At 43.2% G+C, this 27,861-nt stretch overlaps 2 protein-coding genes across 5 annotated transcripts in view; one reads left to right on the top strand and one right to left on the bottom strand.

Moving 5' to 3' along the window:
• WNT5B (Wnt family member 5B) overlaps positions 1–27,861 on the top strand; it is a 113,480-nt gene that overhangs the window by 46,074 nt on the left and 39,545 nt on the right. The window contains exon 2 of one of the 2 annotated variants that reach the window (XM_019711328.2): positions 4,863–4,974. The exons of the other annotated variant lie outside the window; for it this stretch is intronic. The gene's annotated coding sequence lies outside the window, so the exon portion shown is untranslated. The remainder of the gene's footprint in view (positions 1–4,862; positions 4,975–27,861) is intronic. 2 annotated transcript variants of the gene reach the window in all.
• Positions 6,610–9,706, bottom strand: FBXL14 (F-box and leucine rich repeat protein 14). Of its 3 annotated transcripts, none has more exons than XM_074325169.1 (2): positions 8,521–9,706; positions 6,610–7,073 (listed from the first exon to the last, which is right to left on the bottom strand). In XM_074325169.1, the coding sequence occupies exons 1-2, from the start codon at positions 9,704–9,706 to the stop codon at positions 7,018–7,020; spliced, it is 1,242 nt and encodes a 413-aa protein (XP_074181270.1). In that variant the 3' UTR covers positions 6,610–7,017. The 3 variants fall into 3 exon arrangements, with proteins under 3 accessions (XP_074181270.1, XP_019566885.1, XP_074181269.1); XM_019711326.2 differs by having other exon boundaries at positions 6,610–7,105; positions 8,555–9,706; XM_074325168.1 differs by having other exon boundaries at positions 6,932–9,706.

Below are 27,861 nucleotides of genomic sequence, written 5' to 3'. Positions count from 1 at the left end.
ATTTAAAAAATATTTTTGTTTTTCCTCAAGGGACCTCTAGAATTTTTCATCACAGACAAGACACTATTTTTTTGTAATAAAAAAAGATGGCACTTTTGCTTTTATTGTTAAAATAGATATCTCCATGTATGATTGTAAAATTGTCCCCATTTGTTCTCTCATACTTCCCAAATAAGACAGTCTAACAGTATTGGTGTGAGATGGTCTAGGAAAAATGAGATGCTGATGTTTCATTCCCACAGCTTTCCAAAGCCCAGTGGCGAGCTGTGAGGAGGGCCATCTTTCAACTTGCTCCAAAACCAAAGTGCTCAGCACCTAGGCTGCTAGTTTCACTGGTATTTTGAAATTCCATTTCATCTTTTTGGCAACATAAAATTCCTCTTTTGTCAACTCTTATACCCTGAGGAAATTCTTTTTTTGGGTGTGTGTGGGTGTGGCGGGGAGGGAATGCGAGGTGGCCAGAGGGCATTTGTCAGAGGGTGGGAGGTTGTGGTTCCCCATGAAATACATGCCAACTCACAGACAATGCTGCCGCCTGCTGACAAGACGCAGGGTTTGCAGACTTTGTGGATAGATTTCATCTTTCCACTTTTCATCTTCCACATTGGGAAACAAATATTTCGAGTTTTGCATTAAACGTACATTTTGTTCCTTATAGTGGAGCTTAAAACCATCTTAATAATCTTGGGGTAAAGAAAAACACAAGGTCAGATGTCCAAGTCCGATACTGGTGTGGGCACGGTCCATAGCTACATGACAACTGTGGAGGGTGAACTGTGAGTGAGTGGATGAGAGGTTTTGGTTTCTTGGCGGCACAGGGGAGGTCGAGGAACAGTCCAGAAGGAGATAAAAATTATTTTCCACCCCACCTTTCAATAAAGTGTAGTGCTTGACCTCTGTCTCCTAACTTGCATGTACACATTTTTATCTCTAAAGCAAGTGGCGAGGGGGCTGTTTGCTGCTAAATCTGCGTTGTGCTTCCTGGAGCGCATTTCTGCCGTTCCTCCTGATTCCATTGACAGACTCGTATGTGCGGGAAAAGGACAGGCCAGCTGCCGTCCTTTGGGTCACACTGTTCTGATTGTGGCCATTTGACTCTAACCACAATGGCAGCGCATCTGGCTCCAATGCGCAGACGTCCAGCGAGGGTTGAGAGAGCCAGGCTCAGAAAATGTGAAGGCCTCCACTGCTTCCTCCAGCAGTAAGCTGCAAGCTCCATGACGGTCGGTCGGGAGACCACAGAACCTGGCCATACTGGTTTTACAGATTCCTGGGAGACTGTCTAAGTTTTGTGCACCTGAAATGGACTAGAAGAGCTGGAAATTGCCACTTTAATTTTGTCATTTTCATGTTGTTTGCTTAAGACACACCTACTGGTCCTTTTTAATTTTTGGTAGTTCACAGCAGTGGGCTTTTGAGCTATGAAACTAAGGCTTAAAACACTGAAGAAAAAATGGAAAGTACGAATACATTGTCTTCTATCTAAGAACATTAAACATTTTTTGCGGGAAACGAGTAAACTCGTCATATCGCTTTTTATACCAAAGCGCGGGAGACGAGAATAACACATATTTTGCACCTCTTTTTAAACTAAAACACTGAAAGTTTCATAGAAAAATATCAAATAGATCGAAAGATATGAATATTTTACGGAAAGTCTAATTTTGGCGAGAAAATGTCAAAAAAGCCCCGCGTTACGACGCGATTTGGCGGGAAAATGCCCGCTTACAAAGTGTTAAAAATTTGAGGGGCTTAACTATTGTAGTTTTACCCTTATTTTACCCATCTGTCCAATTTCAGCCTTGGTGATTTTATTCAAGTTTCTGAGGAATATCAGGATTAATTTTTTTGGTTCCTCCCTATTTAGGGATCGCTTCTCAAAAAGCAAACTGGAAGCAGGCAGCTATTCCTATACAAAATGTGTACATAAAAATGCCAGTTTGAGGTAAAGCTTTCTCAAAGAGAAATACAATTATGGATGTTTGTAGAAAACATTTCCATTCTTTTTAGATTAGGAAAACAATGATTTCCAGGCCATATTGAGTAATTTCACACCATTTATTTTTAAAAAAGTAATCTGGTCTTAAAGATCTGTTTTCCCCCAGTTTGATTCCAGTAACTGGGATCCATGATGAGTCGTAATTATTGACAGCCAGCTGTGTGCTGGGCCTGACCCTTCTGGAGTGTGGATTACGTAAATTGAGGAGTAATAAACATAAGAGGGTGCCTGATATTAACAAATTAGACCCTTTTACTCTTTTTAAACAAGAGGGATTTATAACTAAAACATCTGTGAAGTAAAGCCTTTTTATCCTTGAATGAAAATAGCTAGGGTTCTGGCAACTCGATTCTATTTTATAAAAGGATTGTGTGACAGACATTTGTAAACGTTTTAAACGTGTGTTAAGTTCTTAGCTTTGAGGCTACTTTATTGTAAGCACATTTCCAGCGCTTGTACTTCACATTACTATTTGTGACAAAGCGGTGTTTTGGAAACGGGCTCAAGTCCTCTGAGGACAACGGGTGACAGGTTTGACACTACTAGCTACTTGGGTACCTTATAGCCCATTCACCAACTTGGTTTTTCAGCATCTTGAATAACCCTATAAATGTTTGTGTAACTTAGTGCTTGTTAAATAGTAATAACTTTCAGTATTTGGGTTTTTTCACTCCCAAAGAAAATAGGCTCTGTTTTCCCCCCTTTCTGAAGCCAGGGGTCGGGCGGCGTTTTGCAGTGTCTCAGGGAAAGATCACAGCGCTCCCTGCATGTTGGTCACCCTCTGACGGGATCTTTCAGTCTGAAGCAGCCTTGGTTCTGATACTGACTCTTCTATCCCGTAGGCAGGAGCTGTTCACCCATCAAGCCTCTTTCTCCATTTATGAAATTAAAGGTACATTATCTGCCAGATTTGGGAAAACAAAAATTTTGAGACAGAGAAATTGAACACTGTGTGATGCCTAAATTCTCCCAGCAGACCACATCACATCCCACCTGTTTCTTTGCTGCCCCCGAGAGACCCCATTCTTCTCTTCTTTGTAATTGAGAGTACTTTCCACTTTCACAAATGAAAGCAAACTTAAGAGAATATGTGGCCTTTGTCTTTCAAACAAAGTCAAAGAGGAATGAGATAATAAAAACTTGTCTTTTTTAAAAACATGCTTTTTTGGGTTAACAGGCAGAGGAGTGCGCTTCTACTGTTTCACTGGGGGGGGATGCTAAACATACCCCCCCTCTATGTTTAGCTAGTGCTGCATAATTAAGATCTCAAGCTTATATTCTCTTGTACCTTAAAGACTTGGCTCTACATAATCCCAAATGTGCTGGGTTGGTACAAGCAACGGGCAAAATCAGAGCACTGCCTGGAAAAGAGGAAAAGACTGAAACTGATCACTTGTGGATATTTAACTTTACCAGTCATCTAGAAATACCCTTTTCTAGTCAAGACCTGAAAGTGTGTGCGTGTGTGTATACACACGTGCTCTTACTCCGTCTGTGTACTTACCTTTGATGTTCTCAATTATTAATAGTTGGCACCGATCCAACTATGAATGTCTCATGTTTGACAACATTCACTTTGAAAATTTTAACTTGCTACCTAATATTTGAACAAGTCCATTGACAAGAATGAGATAAATATGTGGCATAAGCATAAGCTTAGCTTTGAATGCAGCTTTCCAATTTCTAATCCTGTGCTTTCCCCATGATACACATTATTTAGTCAAAAAGCCTCACCCCTGACTCCTCACGGGTTCACAGTGGCACCAAATTTGGGTCTTGCCCTCCACTAAAGGGCTAGAATTAACTTTTAAAAGGGAAGAGAAAAACAGAGAGGACCTACCCAGGAGATGACTTACTACAGCCCCTTTCTAGAGCAGTGGCTGAGAGCAGAGGCCAGGCTCTCCTTTAGCAGCCTGGGAAGAGAAGGCTGTCAGAAGCTACAGGATGTCTTGGTTTTGTTTTACAAATCTGATCTTATACTCAAGAGTCTCTTATTCTTTGGAAACACAGTGGTCCCTGGGGGCCACTACCCTTTCCCCTTTGAAAAACTGAGTTCAAATTCTCTAAGCCCAAAGTGAAAGGTTTTACTTCTGTGCCCAAACCATCGTCTGTCTGGTAACCACTGCAGGAAAGCACGGGCTTTGGGAGGACAGGCCAGGCTTCAGTTACGTATTGTCTGTCCTTGAAGAGCAAGTTCTTACCTTTGAAAGGAAACTCCAATAAAAGGAACATTTGCTTTTTCAGATCCTTGTTGCAGATTTGAACCATGAAAGAATAGATCAGTTTGAGTTTCCTTAACTATTTAAGGGTGTACTTACTGTAAGTTAGGCAAGCACACTTGTCACTGCTGCCAAATGTGGAATCCATCAAGTATCCCGTCAGTCAGCCCCGCTGCCCCCCCTAACCCCCCCACCCCGCCCCAGTCTCCCCCCACGCGTTAGGACTCAGGAGTTGGGCAGGAAGGAGTCCATAGCAACAACGCCCAGCACTCTTAGCTAGAGGCCTGCCATGGTCCTTCCGGGGCTGCAGAAACTGTCTGAACCCCGCAGTCGCATTTACAGATAATCTTCAGTACAGACCTTACAGGGCTCCTGCCCAAAGAGACTTAGAAAAGAAAGGTGTGCGGAGCCCTTTCTTATTACCCAGTTTCTCTTGAGGTTTATTACTTCTAGATGATAAAATTTAGAGTTCCTACTTTGGCTTTTCAGTTCTGACGTTTCAGCAAATACCTGAACCAGATTTTTTCTGTTATTCTAAAAATTGCCCTTAAGTGAATTTTAACTTTTGGACCTCCCACAAACTGTATCAACTCCTTTTCTTTAGTGCTTCTATTCTTTAAAAGCATTTCTTTCCACTCTTGTAGGTATGGTGGAGAGCCTGTCCCTTTAAAGTAGTGCCCTGCGGCATGAGCTTGTCCACACTGCATTCAAACAGCTACCACTCACTTCTGTGAGGTCGTCTTACTGGAAACCAAGGTATGAGCAATAACTGAACCTTCTCAGAGCAGAAGGGAGCTGGGCTTTAGAAATGGGCCTGGTTTGAGTGCTGGCTCTCCTCCGCTGGTGGTGGGGTGCTTATGGGGAGTGGTATGCTTTATCTGGTAAACAGGATACTTGTTTTCGGCAAGTAGCTTTGAGGACTAAAAGGAGAAATTTACCAGTACCATGCAAAGTACCATGCAGTACATACTGTACACCATAGGTTCTCAACTCATACTCTTTTCTTCCTATCCAAAAAAGTTGAGAGATAAGAAGTTAACCTTGACTGATGAAAGTGGTTTATTTATCTTTTCCAGAGACACTCCAAATATATTAAGTATGCCCAGTTCAGGATGAGGACACTCGGCCCGTGATCTTAATTTTCAAACAGTAATTTACCAACCTTTAGTCAAGCTTATATTTAACCTTTAAAGTAAAAACCAAACAAAAGAGAAAAGCAGAAAACCCTTCCGTTTACAGTTGGTAGGATTATTTTGCGTACAAAATGAAGAATGTGAGCATGGAGCCTGAGACTTAGGAAGTGCTCAAATTTTTATTGACTGAATCTGTATAGCCAGCCATGCAGGCTCGTGGAAGAAGAAAAACCGTCTAAGAACCTATAGCTTGTGTAACCCTCGTGCGTTGTAGTGTCAAACGCTAAATTAAAAGCTGACCCTAATTCAAAGTCCCTGCTTCTTACTAGGGCTCGCACTCCCCCCCCCCCCCCCCCCAGGCAGTAAGCACTGTAACCTCCGAGGGAAGAAAGGGACCTACACCTTCCCTAAAGAAAAGGAAGATGGATCTAGTGTCAGGCTCAGTTAGACCCAATGTGACGGCTCTCCAAAATCGAACAGTGCTGCTTTTGTGATATGCTTAACAGAAAGCTTGGACATGTTACAAAGCAGTCTTATCCCAAGAGAAACCTAGGTTCTAGCTCTCTTCCTGGAAAGAGGTGCTGATACAAGAAAGTTTTATACTACTCTTATCAGCTCTTGCTGGGATCAGTATTTTTTGTTTAAAAAAATCTCAGACAGCTAAGAAAGACCTATGTGAAACCAAGAATATGAATTACTCCACTGTTGCAGCATTTATACTCTTCTGTTTCCACAGCCCAACCACAGGGTGTCAGGTTATTTAGTTATTGTCTAAAGGGAACGCTTTGCTGGAATTGTTGGTATTCATTTATCTGCCCCAAATTCAGCCTAAGAACCCTCACCCTCAGCTTTGGAAGTGCTTAAAATGCAAATGGACAAGAACTCCTGGCCAACCTCCCCATCCCCCAGGAAGACGCTTAAATACAGCCAGGCCTGGAGGAGAATGTTAAAAAGAGGGCTTGAGCTGCCCTCCTCCTTTCCACCAGGACCCTCACTCACACTGTGAGATTCAGTATGCATGACTGAGCCGGCGAGCAGGGAGCAAGGACAGCACTCTTTTAACTTTTCTGAACAATGGCTTCAGTTCCCTCCACCCTCAGCATTTCACATTCTCCTACACCCACTCAAAGTGCAAAGAAACCCATCTTTCTTCCCCACTTCCACATCTCAGGACCCATTTTTTGAACAGTACCCCTAGATGTCACTTCCACCCAAAGAAAAATTGGCCACCCTGGGGAAATTGTGACTCTTACAAATCTGGTTTTTAAAAAATGATTCACTTTGTTCAATTTCTTTAAATTTCCATGTTGTTGACAGTTGAAAACCAAGAATTATATAAATCTCCAATCTAATCACATTTCTAGAAACAAAACATTTAGATGTCAGTAGTAAACCTTATACAGAATAAATGTTTAACTGTGAGCTTAGTCATAGCACAGAGGATGCACCGAAGTCTACGCCTTATTTCCTTTTACTTGAAAGCACACAGACAGCAGCTGACTTGAGCAGGTACCCCAACACACACTGCCTTCAAAAGAATTCACAAATACAAGGTTTTTTGTTTTTTTTCAAAAACATACTTCATATTTCCTCTTTTATTATATAAATATCAGTTTAACCTTTTACTGTAAGAATATAAATGTTTTAAGAGGATCTTTGTTATTATTTATACAAATTCACAAACAGTATAATTACTTGATAAAGGTCTCTGGATTTCTTTAACTCCATGGTCTCGCATGTTGCTGTGGAGGATTCTAAAAAAATAAACAAACAAACAAAAAAATCCAACAAAAATATACATCCTACTCAAAAGCGATTTTTTTAAAGCCACAAGCCCCAACCCCCACCAAAATAAAGTCATCTACTCCATTTCATTTAGAAACAGAATTTTTTAAAACCCACAACTCCCATTTTATTAACAAAACAGAGATAAGACATGAATTTCAGTGTCCTCCCCTTCACATTACAGCCCCAGGGGCTCTGTAGGCCAACTCTGCTCCTCTGCTTCCAACAGGAAGCCTCACTGTGGGACCTTTTTTGGGGGAAACTTGGAAGAGGGTGAGGGTAGGGTAGAATTTGCATATATAATAATCATTTGCAAGACATCTCAAACAAACAAACAAACAAACAAAAAGTTCAACTCTCTTTTCTCCCACACATTTGTGCTATAAATTAAGTCAAGATTTAGGAACATCGTTGGGCCCTCAAATCCCAATGGACAAGGAGAAAAAGAAAAGTATAGCCAGAATGTGGAAGCGGGACATACTGGATGGACGGGGTTTGGGAAGAAGCCAAAACAAAAACGTACAAACCCAATGGGCATCTTTCCAGTCTAGGCACAAAAATGTTTTAGTTTCAAAATATCTCTCTTGTAGAATTCCAGGGCTTCAGAGAAAAAAGTAAACTAAAACGAGGTAGCCAGACATATATGTATGTATGTGTGTGTGTGTGTGTATGTGTATGTGTGTGTGTGTGTATATATATATATATATATAAAGCTTATATATATATATATATAAAATATATATAGAATATATTCAGCAGAAAAAAAAAGACCGTTTCAAATTTCTTCAAAAAAAAAGGAAAAAAGACAATAAAAATGAAATGAATGTGAATAACAGTACTGTAAAAAAAAAAAGTGATGAGAAGAGCGTGGGATTAGTTACAAAGTGGAAGAAGGGTGAAAAGGCCGTTGTAGTTGGGTTTGCTTTCATACATTTCAAAATAAAAACCAGATCACAGTATTCAAATGAAAGCTTAAGTGAAGGCAGACATTTTCCTCAACTCCCCAGGGTCGAGAGGACTAGTTACTCCCCACCCCCACCCCCATTTTCAAATGCAACGAAATGGGGATACAGTAGCTCAGTCAGCCCTCTGTCCCCCAGTAGAGAGGAGTGGGTGGGTAAGTAGCTGAGTCCCTCTCTCCATTCTCAGGCTAAAAAAGAGGGGAGTTCGATAGGGATAGCAGAGGAACCCCAGATGCAATGAATGGACGTGTAGTGGGGAGAAAATGAGCCTGAGGCTTCCTGTCACTGCCCCCATCTCATCCACTGCAGTGATCTACGTATGTATAAGTGTGTGTGTGGAGAGGGGGGCGTGGTGCTGACAGGAGGACGAACAGGGCGGGGCAAGGGGAGCTGGTGCTGCCGCCCTCACCTGACCTTCTCACTGTCCGTCATCTGCCAGAGTCCCAGGTTGAGTACCTTGAGGCAGGGCAGCTGCGTGATGCGCTCCAGGCCGCGCTTGGTGATTCGGGTACAGCCATACAAGTCTATGCCAGTGAGCTGGCTTAGGTGCTCAGCAATCAGCTCCAGGCCCTTGTCCGTGATTCGCACGCACTGTCCGATGTTGAGCGTGCGCAGCCCGTGCATTTGCCGCACCATGCGGTTGATGCCATCATCGCTGATGTGGCAGGAGCAGAGGGAGAGAGACTTGAGGCCGTCCAGCCCCTGCGCTATGTAAGCCAGACTCTGATCCCCCACCTTGTCACAGAACGACACATCCAGCCCAGAGAGGCGCAGGCTACCCATGGCCAGATGCATGATGCCCGTGTCACTGATGTTGTCGCAGGAGCGCAGGTTAAGGCTGCGGAGGCTACCCATGTGCGACAGGTGCAGGAGGCCCGCGTCCGAGATGCCTCCGCAGAAGCTGAGGTTGAGGAGCCTCAGGCCCGTCAGCCCCCGGGAGATGTGCTTTAGAGAAAGATCGGTGAGCTTCTGACAGTCCTGCAGCGTGAGCTGTTCCAGGCCCAGGCAGCCCTCGGCCGCGCTGCGCGTCATGCCGGCCAGGTGCCCAATGCCCACATCCGAGAGGTGGCGGCAGCTGCGGAGATTAAGGCTCTTGAGGCGCTGCAGGCCCCAGGCGATGAGCAGGAGGCCGGTGTTGGTGATGTTGCTGCAGCCCCCCAGCTCCAGAACCTCCAGGCCCTTGAGGTACTGGGCTATGCGGCCCAGGCTGCTGTCGGTGATCTGCTTGCAGAGGCTCAGGTTGAGGGCGCGCAGCGAGCTGATCTCCTGCACAAACGCGTGGCCCAGCCCGTTGTCGGTGAGGTTGTAGCAGCCGCTCAGGTTGAGGCTCTCGATGTTGGCCATGCCCTGGATCACGTAGCTGAGGCTGCGGCGTAGGCTCAGGATCTGCACCCGGCGGATGCCCCGGGCCTGCAGGCTGGGGAACAGCGACGGGTTGGCCCGGCGCAGGTGCAGCTTGGCCTCCACCCCCCGCCACACCGACTTGTGGTAGGCGGCGTCCCGCCAAGCCGTGCACACCTGCGCCGCGCGCCCCTTGTCCCGGACGTCCAGGTAGCCGAAGATCATGGCCAGCAGCTCGGGGAACAAGCATGAGATGTGGGTCTCCATCTTCCTCCTCCCCCCTCCGCGGCGCCGGGGGGAGGAGGCGACGAGAGCGGTTCGCCCTGGCCGCCGCCGCCTCGGGCCCAACGGACGGCCCCTCCCCGCCTTCCGGCTCCGGCTGCCGCCGCCGCTCCTCCTCCTGGTCCGTCCGTCCTTCCTTCCTTCCTGCCGGCTTCGCCTCCCTTCCCTTCCCTCCCCCCGCCCCGGGCTCCGCTCGGTCCTCACATCCCGGGCGGGGAAGGCGCCCCTCACTCACTCCCCAGACGGCCGGGCCGCCGCCGCCGCGCCGCCGCCTGGGGTCTAACCACGCCGCGTTCGGGCCGCGCCGCTCCGCCCGCGCCGCCGCCGCTCCCACGCCCCCTGCCGCATCCTCCGCCTCCTGCCACTGCCACTGCCACTGCCGCCGCCGCCGCTGCTCCGGGCCGGCGGGCCGCGAGGGGCCCCGAGGGCTGCGCGCACAGGCTCCGGGCGCCGAGGAGGCTTCCTGCTGCCTTTGTCTCTCGTCCGCTTTTCAAACCTCCCAGCCCGGGCCGCCCGCACTCCGCCGCCCAGGCGGGGGGACCAGGAGGCCACTCTGGGCCACCGGGCGCACGTTTCCTCGCCCTTGCCGTCCGCTGGCAGTTGGGAGCTGCCGGCCCGGCACGGAGGACGCGGCGGCCGGGCGGCCGGAGCGCGGCTCGGCGCGGACCCCGGGGCGAGCAGGCGGGCGGCGCCGTTGGTAGCGTCCGGGACGTACCCCTCAGCTCGACTGCTCCTTCGCGCGGCCCTCCTCCCTTCGCGCTCCCCCCGCGCGCTCGGCGTAATGGTACGAGCCTGCGCTGCCGGAACTGTCGGAGCCGTTACCCTGGAAACCGTGTTCGGCCGCTCCCCTTCCTTGGGTTTTAACCCTGTAGGTGCCATTTGAGAGCTGCTGTCAGCCAAGCTCTTCCCCACCCTTCTCCTTTTCACCCCGGAGCCCGCTATTGAGCCATTCCCTTACTCGGCCACGCCCCAACCTTGCTCCTTCTCTTTTTCTTTGCTACTGACGTCTGCACAGATTTTTCCCATAGCTTACCCGACAGTTCCTGACCCTTACTTTACACCCTTCTCCCTTTTATTATTATCCCTGCAAGACCCTCCTCCCAGTAGTAGTACTTAATAATCATCCCCTACTCTCCTTCCCTTTTTTTTTTTAACTGTCCCTAATGCCCCTTAGCACTTCTCTGTTCTCACACCATCAGTTCTCTCCAGGGGGTTGTTTCTCCTACGATTCCTTTCTCTCCAGTCCTTCCCCTAAATTATGGAGAAACTCAGCTGTATTCATTCATACCTTAGCTTAACACTGACCCTCTCCAGTCCTTGTTCTAGATTTATCCCTTACTACTTCCTTCTAGCATGTGCTGGGTGTTTCCAGACACCGCTGTGAGTGTGTTTCCCTCAGTGCTTTATATACCAAAACTTCCTCCACTTCCGCACTTTGCTGCTGAACTGTAAACTGTCTGAGCGCTGCAGATGCCCAGGCACCTATTCAGCCCGCTTTGCACTTAGAAGGCAGTAGCCTTTCCCTTAGCCTTGTTTTATGATCCTTTTCTTTCTTACTAGTCTCTTGGACTATATATACGCTGTATGGCCCAATTATGCTGATAGTCAATTTATTTGCGTGTGACAATACAGATTTACTTCTTTATAAACTAGAATGACTATTGGACTTGGTTTAAGGTGCTCCAGCAAATGTCTGTTTGTTTATAAACTTGTTTTATGGAACCGCGGCAGTATGCTGTTCTAAAATGTGGTTCCTGGGTCTTAAATGCCCACAGAGAGGATAGGATTTCAGAGACTCGTGTTAACCACCCCCAAACCAAGAATTTTTGAATCAGAGAAAATGACCCTCTATATTTTTAATGAATTTGTGGATCCATACAACAAAATACAGGACAACCTGATTTAGCTATTAAAAAGGAAAATGGTTTCATTGCTTCTTTGAGGACCTGAACAAGATTTTGAATGGGCTCCATTTTCAGCGTAGAGGAGATTGTTATTTTTTGGCTGCTTCTCTTTTGCCCAAGAGACCAGTACTAGACCAAGTACATACAGATTCGCTAATAGGCATAATATATTTTAGACCCCCACCTACCCACCTGTCCTGTTCCTAAATCAGGAAATACAGAAGCAAAAATTCTTCCAAGTTTGCTACCTCACCCACATTACACATGGTGTGAGGCCCATAGATGTTTTATAACCATCCGGAAATAATAGACTATACTGTTAGTCATTCAGAGGATTCTAGATGTGCTGTGGCAATAAGTGTCACAATTCTGGGGCATACCTGGGCTTATACTCTTCCTAGAGTGTATCTAGTCTCAAGTCACTTCTGCCTAAACTTTTCCCTTGAACTCGATGTGAAAGTCACTGTTGTTTGGATGTAGATGTGTTTGTATTTATGTCAGGGTCTTAATCCAAAACACTTTAATCCTCCTTAACACAAAACAAAAGTGCTAGACCACACTAGGAGGAGGCAGAGGGGGAATTTCTAGACTAAGGGCCTGACCTAAAGAGAAGGAGGAGCCTAGGGGATTTTTCCTCCTCTAGATAGGCCGTTATTCTCAAGTCTGAAGAATCATTCAGAGGTGATGGAAGCACTTTCTCTAAAAGTTGGCCACCTGGTCCTAGATCTAGCAAAACTTTTCTTGAGTTGAACTCTAGAGTTGTATTAATATAGAACTTTTTATTTAAGACATTCAAACAAAAATATTACAAGGATTTTCAGCAGTGTGATTATTTTCATGTTCGATAAATATGAAAATAAATATCAAGAAGCATCTAAGAAAATGAACATTAGTGGGGAAAAAGAAGTGTGGCATCGAATGAGCCCTGTGCCGTTTGGAGACCTGGTGACTTTATGGTATTAAGGGAATGACTCCCTTTCTGGGACTCAGTTTCCTCTAGCTTAGTCCTGCTATCTCTTTAGCCCTGGGAGTATACAATGTCCCTAATGCAGGCCAGAGATTAAGAATATTTTCACGTGCAGTGGCTTCTTGGTGGTTTTGGTCTAGGCTCAGATTTGGGACAGAAAAATAGAGGGTATTATGGACCAGAGACTCTGATGGTCTGGAAAAAATGTACACCAAAGTAGAAAATCATGGATAGCTGTATGTACTGTAAGGACGGGTTGAGATTTTTGTCTATAATTTAACAAGTTGAAACCAGAATGAATTTTTTTCCAAATGAGTTGTGAACTTCTGCTTAGAAGCAGAAATGACAGCTTTGTGGAAAGAGTCTCTCCAAAACTTTACCAAGAATCTTAAAGAAACTAGATTTTCAGATAGGGTGTTTTTTTCACCTGGGTGGAGCCTGGGGAAATTGAGAAGCCCAACCTAAATGTCAAGTTTACTTAAGGATGTATGCTTCCTCATTCAGATAGGGACCATCTGGCAGAAAAGATCAGAAGAGATCTGTAGCTTTTTAAACTCTTCTTTCAAAAATACACACAGTTGGCCCTTGAACAACACGGTGTGAACTGCGCAGGTCCACTACGACTCGGATTTTTTTCAATAAATACACAGTTGGCCCTCCGAATCCCCAGGTTTTGCATCTGAAGAGTCAATCAACCATGGATCGAAAACAGTATTTTCCGTCTACAGATGGAAATCCACGATGCCGAGAGCTCATTGTGTGCATTGTTCTACGCTGTTTTACATAAGGTACTTGAGCATCCATGGATTTTAGTATCCGTGGGGTCCTGGAACCAGTTACCTCCTGCAGATAGGATACCAAGGGACAGTAGTTAAGTTTTGGGGGAGTCAGAAATTATACACGGATTTTCCACTACATGGAAGTCAGCTCCCCTAACCCCATGTTGTTTAAGGGTCTACTGTACACCCACAAGTAGCGACCTAGAGGCTAGCTGATGGGTGTTGAATCAAAGGAGTTAAGATATTTTTTGGGTTTTGTATTAACTCTAACGTATCCATGTCACAATGCCTGCTATATAGTAGGCACTCTGTAAATGTTGTGAACTGAAATGAATGAGAACAATAATAACAAAACTATCTTTATGAAAGGCTTCAAACATATCACAACTTCTCCAAGAGTTCTGGACAGACAATAGCAATGGATATGTGAGGTTTATAAAGTGGTGCCTTTTTAACTACTTTCCAACTTCAAGATTTCTTGAGAGCAAATTCTCTGTATTCTTAATATTTCTAAACAGGAGAGTCTTTTGGGGCATCTCTTGGTTAGAATATTAAAAATAAGAGAGGAGGAGGACTTGATTCACTGACTGCAAATAGAAGATTTAAGCAGCAACAAAAAACCCAAATAACCTGATTTAAAAATGGGTAAAGGACTTGAATAGACATTTCGCCAAAGAATATATATACAAATGTCCAACAAGCAAATGAAGATGCTTAATGATTTGCGTTTGTTAGTGAAATGCAAATCAAAACCACAGTAAGAAATCACCTCACACTCATTAGGATGGCTACTATTAATAAACTAAGTGTTGGTGAGGATGCAGAGAAATTGGAACCTGGGTGCACTGTTAGTGGGAATGTACAGTGGTACAGCTGCTGTGGAAAACAGTGTGGCAGTTCCTTCAAAACTTAAAAGTAGAACTACGTACCTGTGACCCAGCAGTCCCACTTCCAAGTATACTCGTGTATCCACAGGAAACGAAAGCAGAGTCTTGGAGAGAGATTCGTACACGATGTTCATAGAAACATTATTCACAACAGCCAAAGGGTGGAAGCAACCCAAGTGTCCATCGATGGATGAACGAATAAAGAAATGTGGTGTGTACATATAATGGTATATGATTCAGCCTTGAAAAGGAAGGAACTCCTGTCACATGCTATAGTGTGAATGAACCTTGAGGACACTATGCTAAGTGAAATCAGCCAATCACGAGAAGACAAATACTGTGTGATTCCACTTATAAGAGGTGCCTAGAGCAGTCAAACTCAGAAACAGAAAGTGGAATAGTAGCCTCCCAGGGGCTAGGGAGAGGGGGAAATGAGGAGCTGTTGCTTATTGGGTGTAGAGTTTCAGTTTTGCAAGATGAAAAAGTTCTGGAGATTTGTTGCACAATGTGAATACATTTAACACTACTGAACTGTACACTTACAAATGGGTAAGATGGTACATTTTATGTTACATGCATTTTACGAAAAGATTTAAACAGAACAAACATATTGAAATAAACATGTAAGTAAAAAGGAAAAATAGGTGAACTTGTTCTCATGTCAACAAATTGCCAGAAACACCATCAGATATTTGTTTAATCTTCCCAAATTATTAATTTGCTATATCCTGTAAACATGGGCTTTACCACAATAAAAATAAGTAGCTAGAGCCCTCTCCGGAGGACTATACACGCTGTTGTCCAAACGGGAAAAACTCAGGAGACTGAAAGGAGGTACTACTATTAACCATGTCCAGATGAATGGCCACTCCCTCCTTCCACTCTGGAAGTGAGAAACTTGTCATTTGCCACTTTTGAATATTAACTTTAATATGTTTTTTCATATTTTCAGGCTCCAGATGAAAGGATTAGAAATACTTTGACAGAATAATCCCAACTATCAGCTATTATTTGTTAATATTAACAAGCACTATAGGTACTTGTTACAAAACAGGTAGCTACGATAACCCTAAAAAAAAAAAAAAAAAAAAGAGGCTGCGCTGTAAATGTAGCCTTCTCTACGGCACTGAACATTTTAATTTTTTTTTTTTTTTTAAATTGGGGAATATTGGGGAACAGTATGTTTTTCCAGGACCCATCAGCTCAAAGTCAAGTCATTTTCAATCTAGTTGTGGGGGGCGCAGCTCACTGGCCCACGTGTGAATCAGACCTGCGACCTGGATGTTATGAGCACTGCACTCTAACCAACTGAGCTAACCAGTCGCCCTGAACATTTTAATAGGTGGGTTTTCAATCACTCAATCATTTGGGAAATAGTAATACAATTTTTGTGCATGCTGTGCTGTAAAGTAGACAAAGATGTTGAAGTGATGTGTCTGCCTTTAAGGATTTAGGAGCAGCAATAAGCCAGCAAACACCTGCTGGCAGTGACCGTATTTATTAGTGTTACAGTGCCAGCAGAGTGATCGAAATAAAATGTTTCCATTTAGAGGATCACCACGGGGAAGCCTGGAATTTGAATAGGTGTTGATGGGAGGAAGGGCATTGCAGAGCATGGAAAGTTATTAAGAGAACAGGATGAAGTTTTTCCTTTCTTGTTTAGAAAAAAATAACGCTGTGACAGCAACCATACGTTGTCACACAGTATTATGGTTCTTCCATACTGAGGCATCAGTTAGGTTAATTTTTAAGAATCACCTTTTCAAAGAATTCTTAGCTTGCTTTTTTTGTTTGTTTTCAAGAATAAGGAAACTTTAACGCTTCTTTATCTGGAATTGGAATTCAGTAACTGAAGTCAGAACTTCGTAGTTCATGGTTTGGACTTTGCTACTGTTTCTACAACCAAGATTCCCTTGAAAAAAAAAAAGTTTTTAATTGGCTATCTCATTTGTCCAGTTCACCCCTTTCTGACGAGAGCTCGGTGTTACACATCCCGGCAGGGATGGAGAAAGGTTTCCATTCAAGGTTTTGCCTGGCTCCTGGGAAGGCCCTGGTGCGAGGGTGGCTTCTGTGCCCATCTCCCTTGACTGCCTGTGACTTGAGGGCCTCTTAACACACCTCTGTTTCTAAGGCAGCGTGTGAGCTAAATGCACACCACACTTGGAGTCTGAAGTTGTGCATCAGAACCCTAGATTTCCCATTACAGTTGCATGACCTACAGCAAAGTGACTTAAATTCTTTGAGCTTCAATTTCCCCATCTATAAAAATCAAAGTAATTTTTGTTCACAGAGCTATTATGAGAATTCATAGAGAAAAAAAATCCATGAGAAAGGAGGAGCCTAGTGTAGAACCTGGCACACAGTAGGGACCTAATAAATGTGTTTCTTTCTCTCTTTTTTTTTTAAATGAATGCATTGTGAGGGAAAAAAACCCACCCAGATGTTCCCCCAAATTGTACAGATAGGGGCCGGCCCGTTGGCTCAGGTGTTTAGAGCTCCATGCTCCTAACTCCGAAGGTTGCCGGTTCGATTCCCACATGGGCCAGTGGGCTCTCAACCACAAGGTTGCCAGTTCAATCCCTTGAGTCCCGCAAGGGATGGTGGGCTCTGCAACTAAGATTGAACACGGCACCTTGAGCTGAGCTGCCTCCCGGATGGCTCAGTTGTTGGTTGGAGCGTGGGCTCTCAACCACAAGGTTGCCAGTTCGATTCCTCGAGTCCCGCAAGGGATGGTGGGCAGCGCTCCCTGCAACTAAGATTGAACACAGCACCTTGAGCTAAGCTGCCGCTGAGCTCCCGGATGGCTCAGTTGGTTGGAGCGCGTCCTCTCAACCACAAGGTTGCCGGTTCGACTCCTGCAAGGGCTGGTGGGCTGTGCCCCCTGCAACTAGCAACGGCAACTGGACCTGGAGCTGAGCTGCGCCCTCCACAACTAAGACTGAAAGGACAACAACTTGACTTGGAGAAAAGTCCTGGAAGTGCACACTGTTCCCCGATAAAGTCCTGAAAAAAAAATTGTACAGATATACATTTGCTGACAGTTAAACATTTTTTAAACGTTTCCTGTTTTTAAAAAATATGCAGGTTAAAGGAGTGGAAACAGCAATAAGTGCAAGAGCATAATAAAATGATCCTTCACTTAGAGCAAACCCCCCTTTGCACCTCATTTTCTCCTCTGTAAGTCAAGAAGAGTAACATGTTCCGTTAAGTCACCAGGAAATAGTCCCAAACTCCTCCTCTTCCAGGCAGATATCCATTCTGTTGTCCTTGACCTATCTTTCCACTACCAACTCTTACACTTTCTTTTGTTTAGAGCAGTGGTTCTCAAGCTTGAATATGCATCAAAATAACTTTAAAGGCTTCTGAGTCAGAAGGTTTGGGGTAGGGCCTGAGAATTTGCATTCCTAGCAAGTGATGCTATGCTGCTGACCTCTGCCCACAGCACTGGGAACCACTGGTAGAACAACCTCCTACTACCCCCTTTTCTTACTTTAAAACTTTTGTTAAATTATATGCAGTCTCTCCCTTTTTAGTAAAATAAAAATAACGTAGAAAAGAAACTATGAGGTGTGATCAAACAATATGGTGAATGTTTAAATTAAAAAAAAACTATTATATTAAGAGACACATTACCATTAATCCCTCTCAAAATACTCCTTCTCACTCCGAACACACTTATCTCATCGTTCTTGCCACTTTCTGAAGCAGTTCTGGAAGTCCTCTTTTGTGAGTGTCTTTAGTTTCGCTATCATGGCTGCCTCGACGTCCTGAATCATTTTGACTTTGGGGAAGAGCCACAAGTTGCTTGGTGCCTGATCCAGTAAATAAGGTAGATGAGGACACACTGTAATGTTTTTATTTGACAGAAACTGCTGTACCAGAAGTGATGGGTGACATGGAGCATTGTCAAGATCGAGGGTGATTTACAGCACACTTTAAAACACATCTTCAAGGGTGGATGGGTGAATCAGTTGGTTAGAGAGCGAGCTCTGGGCAATGGGGCTGCCAGTTCAATTCCCACATGGGCCAGCGAGCTGCGCCCTCCGCAACTAGGATGAAGCTGCCACTCAGCTCCCTGGTGGCCAGATGGCTCAGTTGGTTGAAGCGCAGGGCTCTCAACCACAAGGTTGCCAGTTCGACTCCCACAAGGGATGGTGGGCTGTGCTCCCTGCAACTAGCAACAGCAACTGGACCTGGAACTGAGCTGCACCCTCCACAACTAAGATTGAAAGGACAACAACTTGACTTGGAAAAAAGTCCTGGAAGCATACGCTGTTCCCCAATAAAGTCCTGTTCCCCTCCCCCAATAAAAATCTTAAAAAAAAAAGGTGAATGTTTTGAATTGATTCAGGACATCAAGGCAGTGCGACTAAAGACATGAAAGAAGACTTACAGAACTGCTTCAGAAAGTGGCAAGAACAGTGGGAAAAGGGTGTTCAAAGTGAGGGGACGTATTTTGAGGGGGATTAATGGCAATATATCTTTTACTGTAATAAATTTTTTAAAAATTTAAACATTCACTTATTTTTTTATTGCACCTCGTGTGTCTTTTTTTTTTTTTTTTTTAAAGATTTTTATTAGGGAAGGGGAACAGGACTTTATTGGGGAACAGTGGGCACTTCCTGGACTTTTTTCCAAGTCAAGTATTGTTCTTTCAATCTTAGTTGTGGAGGGTGCTGTTCATCTTCAAGTTGTTGTCCTTTCAGTCTTCGTTGTGGAGGGCGCAGCTCAGCTCCAGGTCCAGTTGCGGTTGTTAGTTGCAGGGGGCGCAGCCCACCATCCCTTGCAGGAGTTGAACCAGCAACCTTGTGGTTGAGAGGACGTGCTCCAACCAACTGAGCCATCCGGGAGCTCAGTGGCAGGTCAGTTCAAGGTGCCGTGTTCAATCTTAGTTGCAGGGGGCGGAGCCCACCATCCCTTGCGGGACTCGAGGAATTGAACTGGCAACCTTGTGGTTGAGAGCCCACTGGCCCATGTGGGAATTGAACCGGCAGCCTTTGGAGTTAGGAGCATGGAGCTCTGACCGCCTGAGCCACTGGGCCAGCCCTCGTATGTTGTTTTTTACCCCCATTTTTTGTCTTTTAGATCATAAGCTCCTCTGATATGAAGACTAAATTTTTTCCCCAGTGATGTATTAAAAGAACCTAGGTTTTGTAGCCAGACAGATTCTGAGTTAAAATCTTCTTGAGTCTGTCACTTTTTAGCTCTGTGTCTTTGAATGAGTTAGTTAACCAGTTGAAGTCTTGGTTTTCTTGTCTGTAAAATGGGACTAGTGCTTTACACATCTTGGGAGTTTTGAGAGGATTAAATGGGATAACCTCCCAGGGCACTTCTTGATCATAATGAAAATAGTTCATATTTATTGAGCATTTATTGTGTATTATACATTATTTTAAGGTCTTCACATATATGAACTTATCTATTCTTCACAATATCTAATCTTCATACTGTAAGATGTTTCCATTATTATCTCCATTTTACAGAAAATAAAACTGTGGCATAGAGAGAAAACTTGAGCTCAAGACCAAACATCTGACTGAAGTGAAATATGATGTCTGTAGTCTACAACTATTAATAGAAACCCCATTCTAAACCATTGTGTTTTGCTGATTTAACAGTATAAGTTTAGCATCCCACCTTGCTAGGATGCAGTTACTATATGACACTAAATCAAGAGGGGTCCATGAAAGTAACGGTTAACAGTAAATGAGAAGACTTCCAGTCAAGGTGGAAAAGTAGGAAAATGCTGGGCTCACCTCCTCCCACGACCACATCAAATTACAACCAAATTACAGAACAGCCACCCTTGAGAACCACCTGAAGACTAGCTGAACAGAACTCCTATAACTATGGATATAAAGAAGAAGCCACATCAAGACTGGTAGGAGGGATACAGACACAAAACGGGCTGGTCCCACACCGATGTGTGGTGTTAAGAATCAGCAGGGAAAGACATCCTACTGACTGGGAGAAGATGTTTGCCTTTAATATATCTGAGAAGGGGTTAGTATCCAAAATTTAGAAATAACTCATACAACTCAACACCAAAAAACCAATCCAATTAAAGAAATGAGCAGAGGCTATATAGATGGCAAATAGACATATGAAAAGATGCTCAGTATCACTAATCATCAGAGAAATGGAAATAAAAACCACAATGAGATATCACTTTACATGTGTCAGAATGGCTATCATCAATAAATCAACAAACGACAAGTGTTGGCGAGGATGTAGAGAAAAAGGACCCCTTGTGCACTGTTGATGGTATTATAAATTGGTGCAGCCACTATGGAAAACAGTATAGAGGTTCCTCAAAAACTTAACAATAGAACTACCTTATGACCCAACAATTCCATTCCTGGGTATTTATCCAAAGACATCCAAAACACTAATTCAAAACAATATATGCACCCCTGTGTTTACTGCAGCGTTATTCCAATAGCCAAGATACAGAAACAACCGAAATGCCCATCAAGAATATCAGATGAAGAAATTGTGGTACATTTATACAGTGGAGTATTATTCTGCCCTAAAGAAAGAATGAAATCATACCATCCATACACGTGGATGGATCTAGAGGATATTATGCTAAGTGAAATAAGGTAGATTGAGAAAGACATATACCATATGATCTCACTTATATGTGGAATCTAAAGAACAGAATAAACAAACAAAACAGAAATAGACTTATAAAAAGAACAAACTGATGGTTGCTAGATGGGGGGAGGTTGGGGGATGGGTGAGAAAGATGACGGGATTAGGAAGTACAAATTGGCAGTCACAAAATAGTCACGGGTGGTTGGAACACTGTGCTCCTAACGCCGAGGTTGCCAGTTCAATACAGTATGGGGAATATAGTCAGTATTGTAAAAACTATGTATGGTGTCAGATGGGTACTAGACTTATTGGGGGGAATCACTTCATAAGTTATGTAAATGCCTAACCACTGCTGTACACCTGAAACTAATACAAAATAATATTGAGGGGCTGGCCGGTGGCTCAGGTGGTTGGAGCACCGTGCTGCTAATGCCGAGGTTGCTGGTTCGATTCCCACATGGGCCAGTGAGCTGCGCCCTCTATAGCTAAGATTGTTGTGAACTATGGCACTCCCTGGAGCTGGGCTGCCATGAGCAATGGGAGGTTGGCATGAACTGCCAAGGGCTGCTGTGTGCTGCCATAGGGTACTGTATGCTGCCATGAGTGGTTGGTGGCCATTGTGAGTGGCCAGCAGCCAGCGTGAGTGGCTGGCAGCTGGTGAAAGCTGCCATGAGCTGCTGTGAGTGGCCAACCAACACCCGCCGACGACTGCCTCAGCCGGGGGGATCGCAAGCCTCATAATACCAGCATGGGCCAGGGAGCTGTGCCCTACACAACTAGACTGAGAAACAATGGCTTGAACCGAAGTGGGGTTGGGGGAGAGGTGGAAGAAGAGAAAAAATTGAATTTCAACTACAATTTCATAATACGAGGTCGGACAATTAAGTTCACAAACTCATCCTAGAAAAAGTGCTTCATACCTCATTGCTGAATATCACTACACTCACCTTTGAAGTACTCCCCTTGGGAGGCTGTACACTTATGCCAGGTGCCAGCTTCAAAGCAGTTTTGGGGCCGGCCCGGTGGCTCAGGCGGTTAGAGCTCCATGCTCCTAACTCCAAAGGCTGCCGGTTCGATTCCCACATGGGCCAGTGGGCTCTCAACCACAAGGTTGCCAGTTCAATTCCTTGAGTCCCGCAAGGGATGGTGGGCAGTGCCCCCTGCAACTAAAATTGAACACGGCACCTTGGGCTGAGCTGCCGCTGAGCTCCCGGATGGCTCAGTTGGTTGGATCACATCCTCTCAACCACAGGGTTGCGGATTCGACTCCCTTGTGCCCCCTGCAACTAGCAACGGCAACTGGACCTGGAGCTGAGCTGCGCCCTCCACAACTAAGACTGAAAGGACAACAACTTGAAGCTGAATGGCACCCTCCCCAACTAAGATTGAAAGGACAACAACTTGACTTGGAAAAAAGTCAAAAAACAAACAAAAAAAGCAGTTTTGGAACTCTTTCTGGAATGGCCATCACAGCTGTCGTCATATTCCCCTTGATGTCCTGAATGTCATAAAAATGTCTTCCTTTCAATATTTCCTTTATCTTTGGGTAAAGAAAGGAGTCATTGCGGGGCCAGATCAGGTTCCAATGCAGTTATTTGTTTACTGGCTAAAAACTCCCTCACAGACAGTGCCCTGTGAGCTGGTGCATTGTCATGATGCAAGAGCCATGAGTTGTTGACGAAAAGTTCAGGTCGTCTAACTTTTTCACATAGCCTTTTCAGCACTTCCAAATAGTAAACTGGCTTAACTGTCCAGTTGATACAAATTCATAATGAATAATCCCTCTGATATCAAAAAAGGTTGGCAACATTGTTGCAGCAAGTTCCAGAACTTAATTGTCAGACCTTGTATATATTCATTCATGGGATGTAAAGTACAGGATAGGGAATATAGTCAATGGTATTGTAATACTTAGGCACAGGATAGTAGACTTGGTGGGGTTATCACTTTGTGAGTGGTGTAAATGTCTCGTCATTATGTTGTTTTATACACCTAAAACTAATAATTAAAAAAAAAAATCAAGAGGGATATCTCAGCTGTGGAGGTCCCCCCTGAGGAGTGAGGGGTCCTAAACCTGCACTGGAGTCCAATGCCAGGAAGAGGATTTCCCACAATATCTGGCTGTGAGAATCAGCGGGATTCAGTCCAGGTGCGACAGAAGGCTGCTGTAGACACAGGCATCCTCTTAAAGGGCCTGAAATCAGTGATACCTTGAGACAAATGAAAATTAAAATACAATGACCCCAAATGTGTGGGACACAGCCAAAGCAGTTCTAAGAGAGAAATTTATAGCAATGCAGGCCTACAGCAAGAAACAAGAAAAAACCCCTCAAACAATCTAACCTTAAACCTAAAGGAACTAGAAAAAGATCATCATCAACAACAAAAAGCCTTAAGTGAATAGAAGAAGGAAATAATAAAGGTCAGAGCAGAAACAAATGAAATGGAGTCTGAAAAAAAAAAGGAAAATATCAATGAAACCAAGAGCTGGTTCTTTGAAAAGATAAACAAAATTGATAAACCTTTAAGCAGACTCATCAAGAAAATAGAGGACCCACATAAAATAGAAATGAGAAAGAAGTGACAACTGACACCACAGAAACACAAAGGATTGTAAGAAAATACTACAAACAATTATATGCCAACAAATTGGACAACCTGGAAGAAATGGGTAAATTCCTAGAAACATACAGTCTTTTAAGACTGAACAAGAAGAAATAGGAAATCTGAGCTGACTGATTACTACTAACAAAATCAAACCAATAATTTCCAACAAACTGAAGTCCTGGATCAGATGGCTTCACAGGTGAATTTTACCAAACTTTCAAAGAAGAATTAACACCTATACTTCTCAAACTAATAGAAAAAATTGAAGATGAGGGGAGGCTCCCAAGCTCATTTTATGAGGCCAGCATTACCCTGATTCCAAAACCAGACAAAGACTTTACAAACAAACAAACAAACAAATTATAGGCCAATATCCCTGATGAACATAGATGCAAAAGTCCTCAGCAAAATATTAGCAAACCAAATTTAGCAATATGTTAAACAGGTCATCCACTATGATCAAGTGGAATTTTTTCCCTGGGATTCAAGGTTGGTTCAGTATTTGCAAATCAATTAATAAGATATGCCACATACACAAAATGAAGGATAAAAATCATATGATCATATCAATAGATGCAGAAAAAGTGTTTGACAAAATCCATTATCCATTTTTGATAAAAACTCTCATCAAAGTGGGACTAGAGGAGCCATACCTCAACATAATAAAGGGCATATACAACAAATCCACAACTAACATCATACTCAGTGGGGAAAAGCTAAAGTGTTCTCCTTAAGATAGGAACAAGACAAGGATGCCCACTTTCACCACTTTTTTATTCATCATAGTATTGAAAGTCCTATCCACAGCAATCAGACAAGAAAAAGAAAGGCACCCAAATTGGAAAGGAGGAAGTTAAATTGTCATTATTTGCAGATGACATAGAGAGAACACTAAAGATTGCACCAAATTACTGCTAGAACTAATAAATGAATTTAGTAAAGTAGCAGGATACAAAATTAATATTCAGAAATCGGTTGCATTTTTATATACCAATGACAGACTATCAGAAGGAAAAATTAAGAAAACAATCCCATTTACAACTGCATCAAAAAAAGAAAGGGAGGGGCTGACCCGGTGGCTCAGGTGGCTGTTGGAGCAGCTGGTTTGAGTTCCACATGGGCCAGTGAGCCTCGTGCTCTACAGCTAAGATTGTAAACAACGGCTCTCCCTGAAACTGGGCTGCCAGTGAGCAGTGGGAGGTTGGTGTGAGCTGCCGTGGGCTGCTGAGTGTGCTGCTGCAGGCTACCGTGCACTGCCATGAGTGGCGGTGGCCAGCATGAGTTGCCAGCAGCTGCCGAGAGCTGCCATGAGCTGCTGTGAGCGGCTGACAACCGACTGCCTCAGCTGGGGGAGCACAAGGCACGTAATACCAGGATGGATCAGGGAGCTGTGTCCTACACAACTAGACTGAGAAACAACGGCTTGAAACTGGAGTGGGGGTTGAGAAGGCATAAGAAGGGAGAAAAAAACAACAAAAAACCTAGGAACAGATTTAACCAACGGGGTGAAAGACCTGAAAATTATAAGACATTGAAGAAAGAACTTGAAGAAGATATAAATGAATGGACTCATATACCGTGCTCATGGATAGGAAGAATTAACATCGTTAAAATGTCCATACTACCCAAAGCAATCTATAGATTTAATGCAATCCCTATCAAAATGCCAATGGCATTTTTCAGAGAACTAGAACAACTAATTCTAAAATTTATATGGAACCACAAAAGACCAAAAGCCAAAGCAATCTTGAGAAAGAAGAACAAAGTTGGAGGTATCATGCTATATGATATCAAACTATACTACAAGTCCACAGTAATCAAAACAGCATGGTACTGGCATAAAAACAGACACATAGATCAATGGAATAAAATAGAAAGCCCAGAAATAAACCCACGCCTATATGGTCAAGTAATTTATGACACATAAGGTGAGAATATACAATGGAGTAAAGGCAGTCTCTTCAATAAATAGTGTTGGAAAAATTGAACAGATGTATGCAAAAAGAAAAAAAAAAAAGACCACTTTCTTAACACCATATAAAAAAATACACTCAAAATGTATTAAAGACTTAAATGTAAGACCCCAAACCATAAAACTCCTAGAAGAACACATAAGCAGTAAACTCTGTGACATCTCTTTTAGTAATATTTTTTTCTGTTATGCCTCCTTGGGCAAGAGAAACAATAGAAAAAAAATAAACAAATGGGACTACATCGAACTAAAAGTTGTTGGACAGCAAAAGAAACCAACAAAACGAAAAGACAACCTACTAAATGGGAGAAGATATTCACCAATGATACATCTAATAAGGGGTTAACATCCAAAATTTATGAAGAACTCATACAATTTAACACCAAAAAAAAAAGCAATCCAATTAAAAAATGGCAGAGGACCTGAATAGACATTTCTCCATAGGACATACAAATGGCCAATAGACATATTAAAAGATGCTTAATATTATCAGAGAAATGCAAATTAAAACCACAATGAGATATCACCTCACACCTGTCAGAATAGCTGTCATCAATAAATCAACAAATGACAAGTGTGGGTGAGGATGTGGAGAAAAGGGAACCCTCATGCACTGTTGGTGGAATTGCAAATTGATGCAGCCACTATGGAAAACAGTATGGAGGTTCCTCAAAAAAGTAAAAATAGAACTACCTTATGACCCAGCATTCCACTTCTGAGTGTTTATCTGTAGAAATCCAAACATTGATTTGAAAGATATATGCGCCCCTAGGTTCATTGCAACATTATTTATGATAACCAAGATATGAAAACAACGTAAGTGTCCACCGATAAACGATGGGAAAAAGAAGTGGTACATATATACAATGGAATATTACTCAACAATAAAAAAGAATAAATCTTACCATTTGCGACAACATGGATGAACCTAGAGCGTATTATGTTAAGTGAAATAAGTCAGACTGAGAAAGATAAATACCAAATGATCTCACTTATGTGGGGAATCGAAAAACAAAATAAACAAAACAGAAGCAGACTCAGAGAACAAAGTGATGGTTGCCAGATGGGACGTCGGGTGGGGGGCTGGGTGAAAAAGATGAAGGGATTAAGAAGTACAAATTATAATTTAGAATGTGGAGGGATAAACATTATTTTAATGCACAGACATAGTTAGTGCCTGTAGGGCTTCCTCAAGAATTGCTTTGAGTTGACTTTTTTTTTTTAATGATAAAATTATCTTTCTTTTTTTTTTATTTTTAATTTTATTAAATTTATTGGGGTGACAATTGTTAGTAAAATTACATAGATTTCAGGTGTACAATTCTGTATTACATCATCTATAAATCCCATTGTGTGTTCATCACCCAGAGTCAGTTCTCCTTCCATCACCATATATTCGATCCCCCTTACCCTCATCTCCCACCCCCCACCCCCCGCCCCCGTTACCCTCTGGCAACCACTAAACTATTGTCTGTGTCTATGAGTTTCTGTTTCTCATTTGTTTGTCTTGTTCTTTTGTTGTTTTTGGTTTATATACCACATATCAGTGAAATCACATGGTTCTCTGCTTTTTCTGTCTGACTTGTTTCGCTCAGCATTACTCTCTCAAGATCCATCCATGTTGTCACAAATGTTCCTATATCATCTTTTCTTACTGAATAGTATTCCATTGTGTATATATACCACAACTTCTTTATCCATTCATCTATCGAAGGACATTTTGGTTGTTTCCATGTCTTGGCCACCGTAAACAAAGCTGCAATGAACATTGGAGCACACGTGTCTTTATCTCTAAATGTTTTCAGATTTTTTGGGTAGATACCCAGGAGAGGGATTGCTGGGTCATATGGCAATTCTATTCGTAATTCTTTGAGAAACCTCCACACTGCCTTCCATAACAGCTGCACCAGTCTGCATTCCCACCAACAGTGTATGAGGGTTCCTTTTTCTCCACAGCCTCTCCAACATTTGTTATTATTTGTCTTGTTGATGATAGCCATTCTGACTGGGGTGAGGTGATATCTCATTGTGGTTTTGATTTGCATTTCTCTGATGATTAGTGATGTGGAGCATTTTTTCATATGTCTATTTGCCATTTGTATGTCCTCTTTGGAGAAATGTCTCTTCAAGTCCTCTGCCCATTTTTCAATTGGGTTGTTTGTTTTTTGTTGTTGAGTTGCATGTGTTCCTTGTATATTCTGGATACTAGCCCCTTATCGGAGGCACTGTTTGCAAAAATCTTCTCCCATTCAGTTGGTGGCCTCTTTATTTTGTCAATGGTTTCTTTTGCTGTGCAGAAGCTTTTAAGTTTCATATAGTCCCATTCGTTTATTTTAGCTTTTACTTCCATTGCCTTTGGAGTCAAGTTCATAAAATGCTCTTTGAACCCAAGGTCCATAAGTTTAGTACCTATGTTTTCTTCTATGC

Source organism: Rhinolophus sinicus, linkage group LG02 (genome assembly GCF_036562045.2).
Source record: "Rhinolophus sinicus isolate RSC01 linkage group LG02, ASM3656204v1, whole genome shotgun sequence".
Taxonomy (NCBI): domain Eukaryota; kingdom Metazoa; phylum Chordata; class Mammalia; order Chiroptera; family Rhinolophidae; genus Rhinolophus; species Rhinolophus sinicus.
This window is presented reverse-complemented; position numbering and strand designations above follow the sequence as displayed.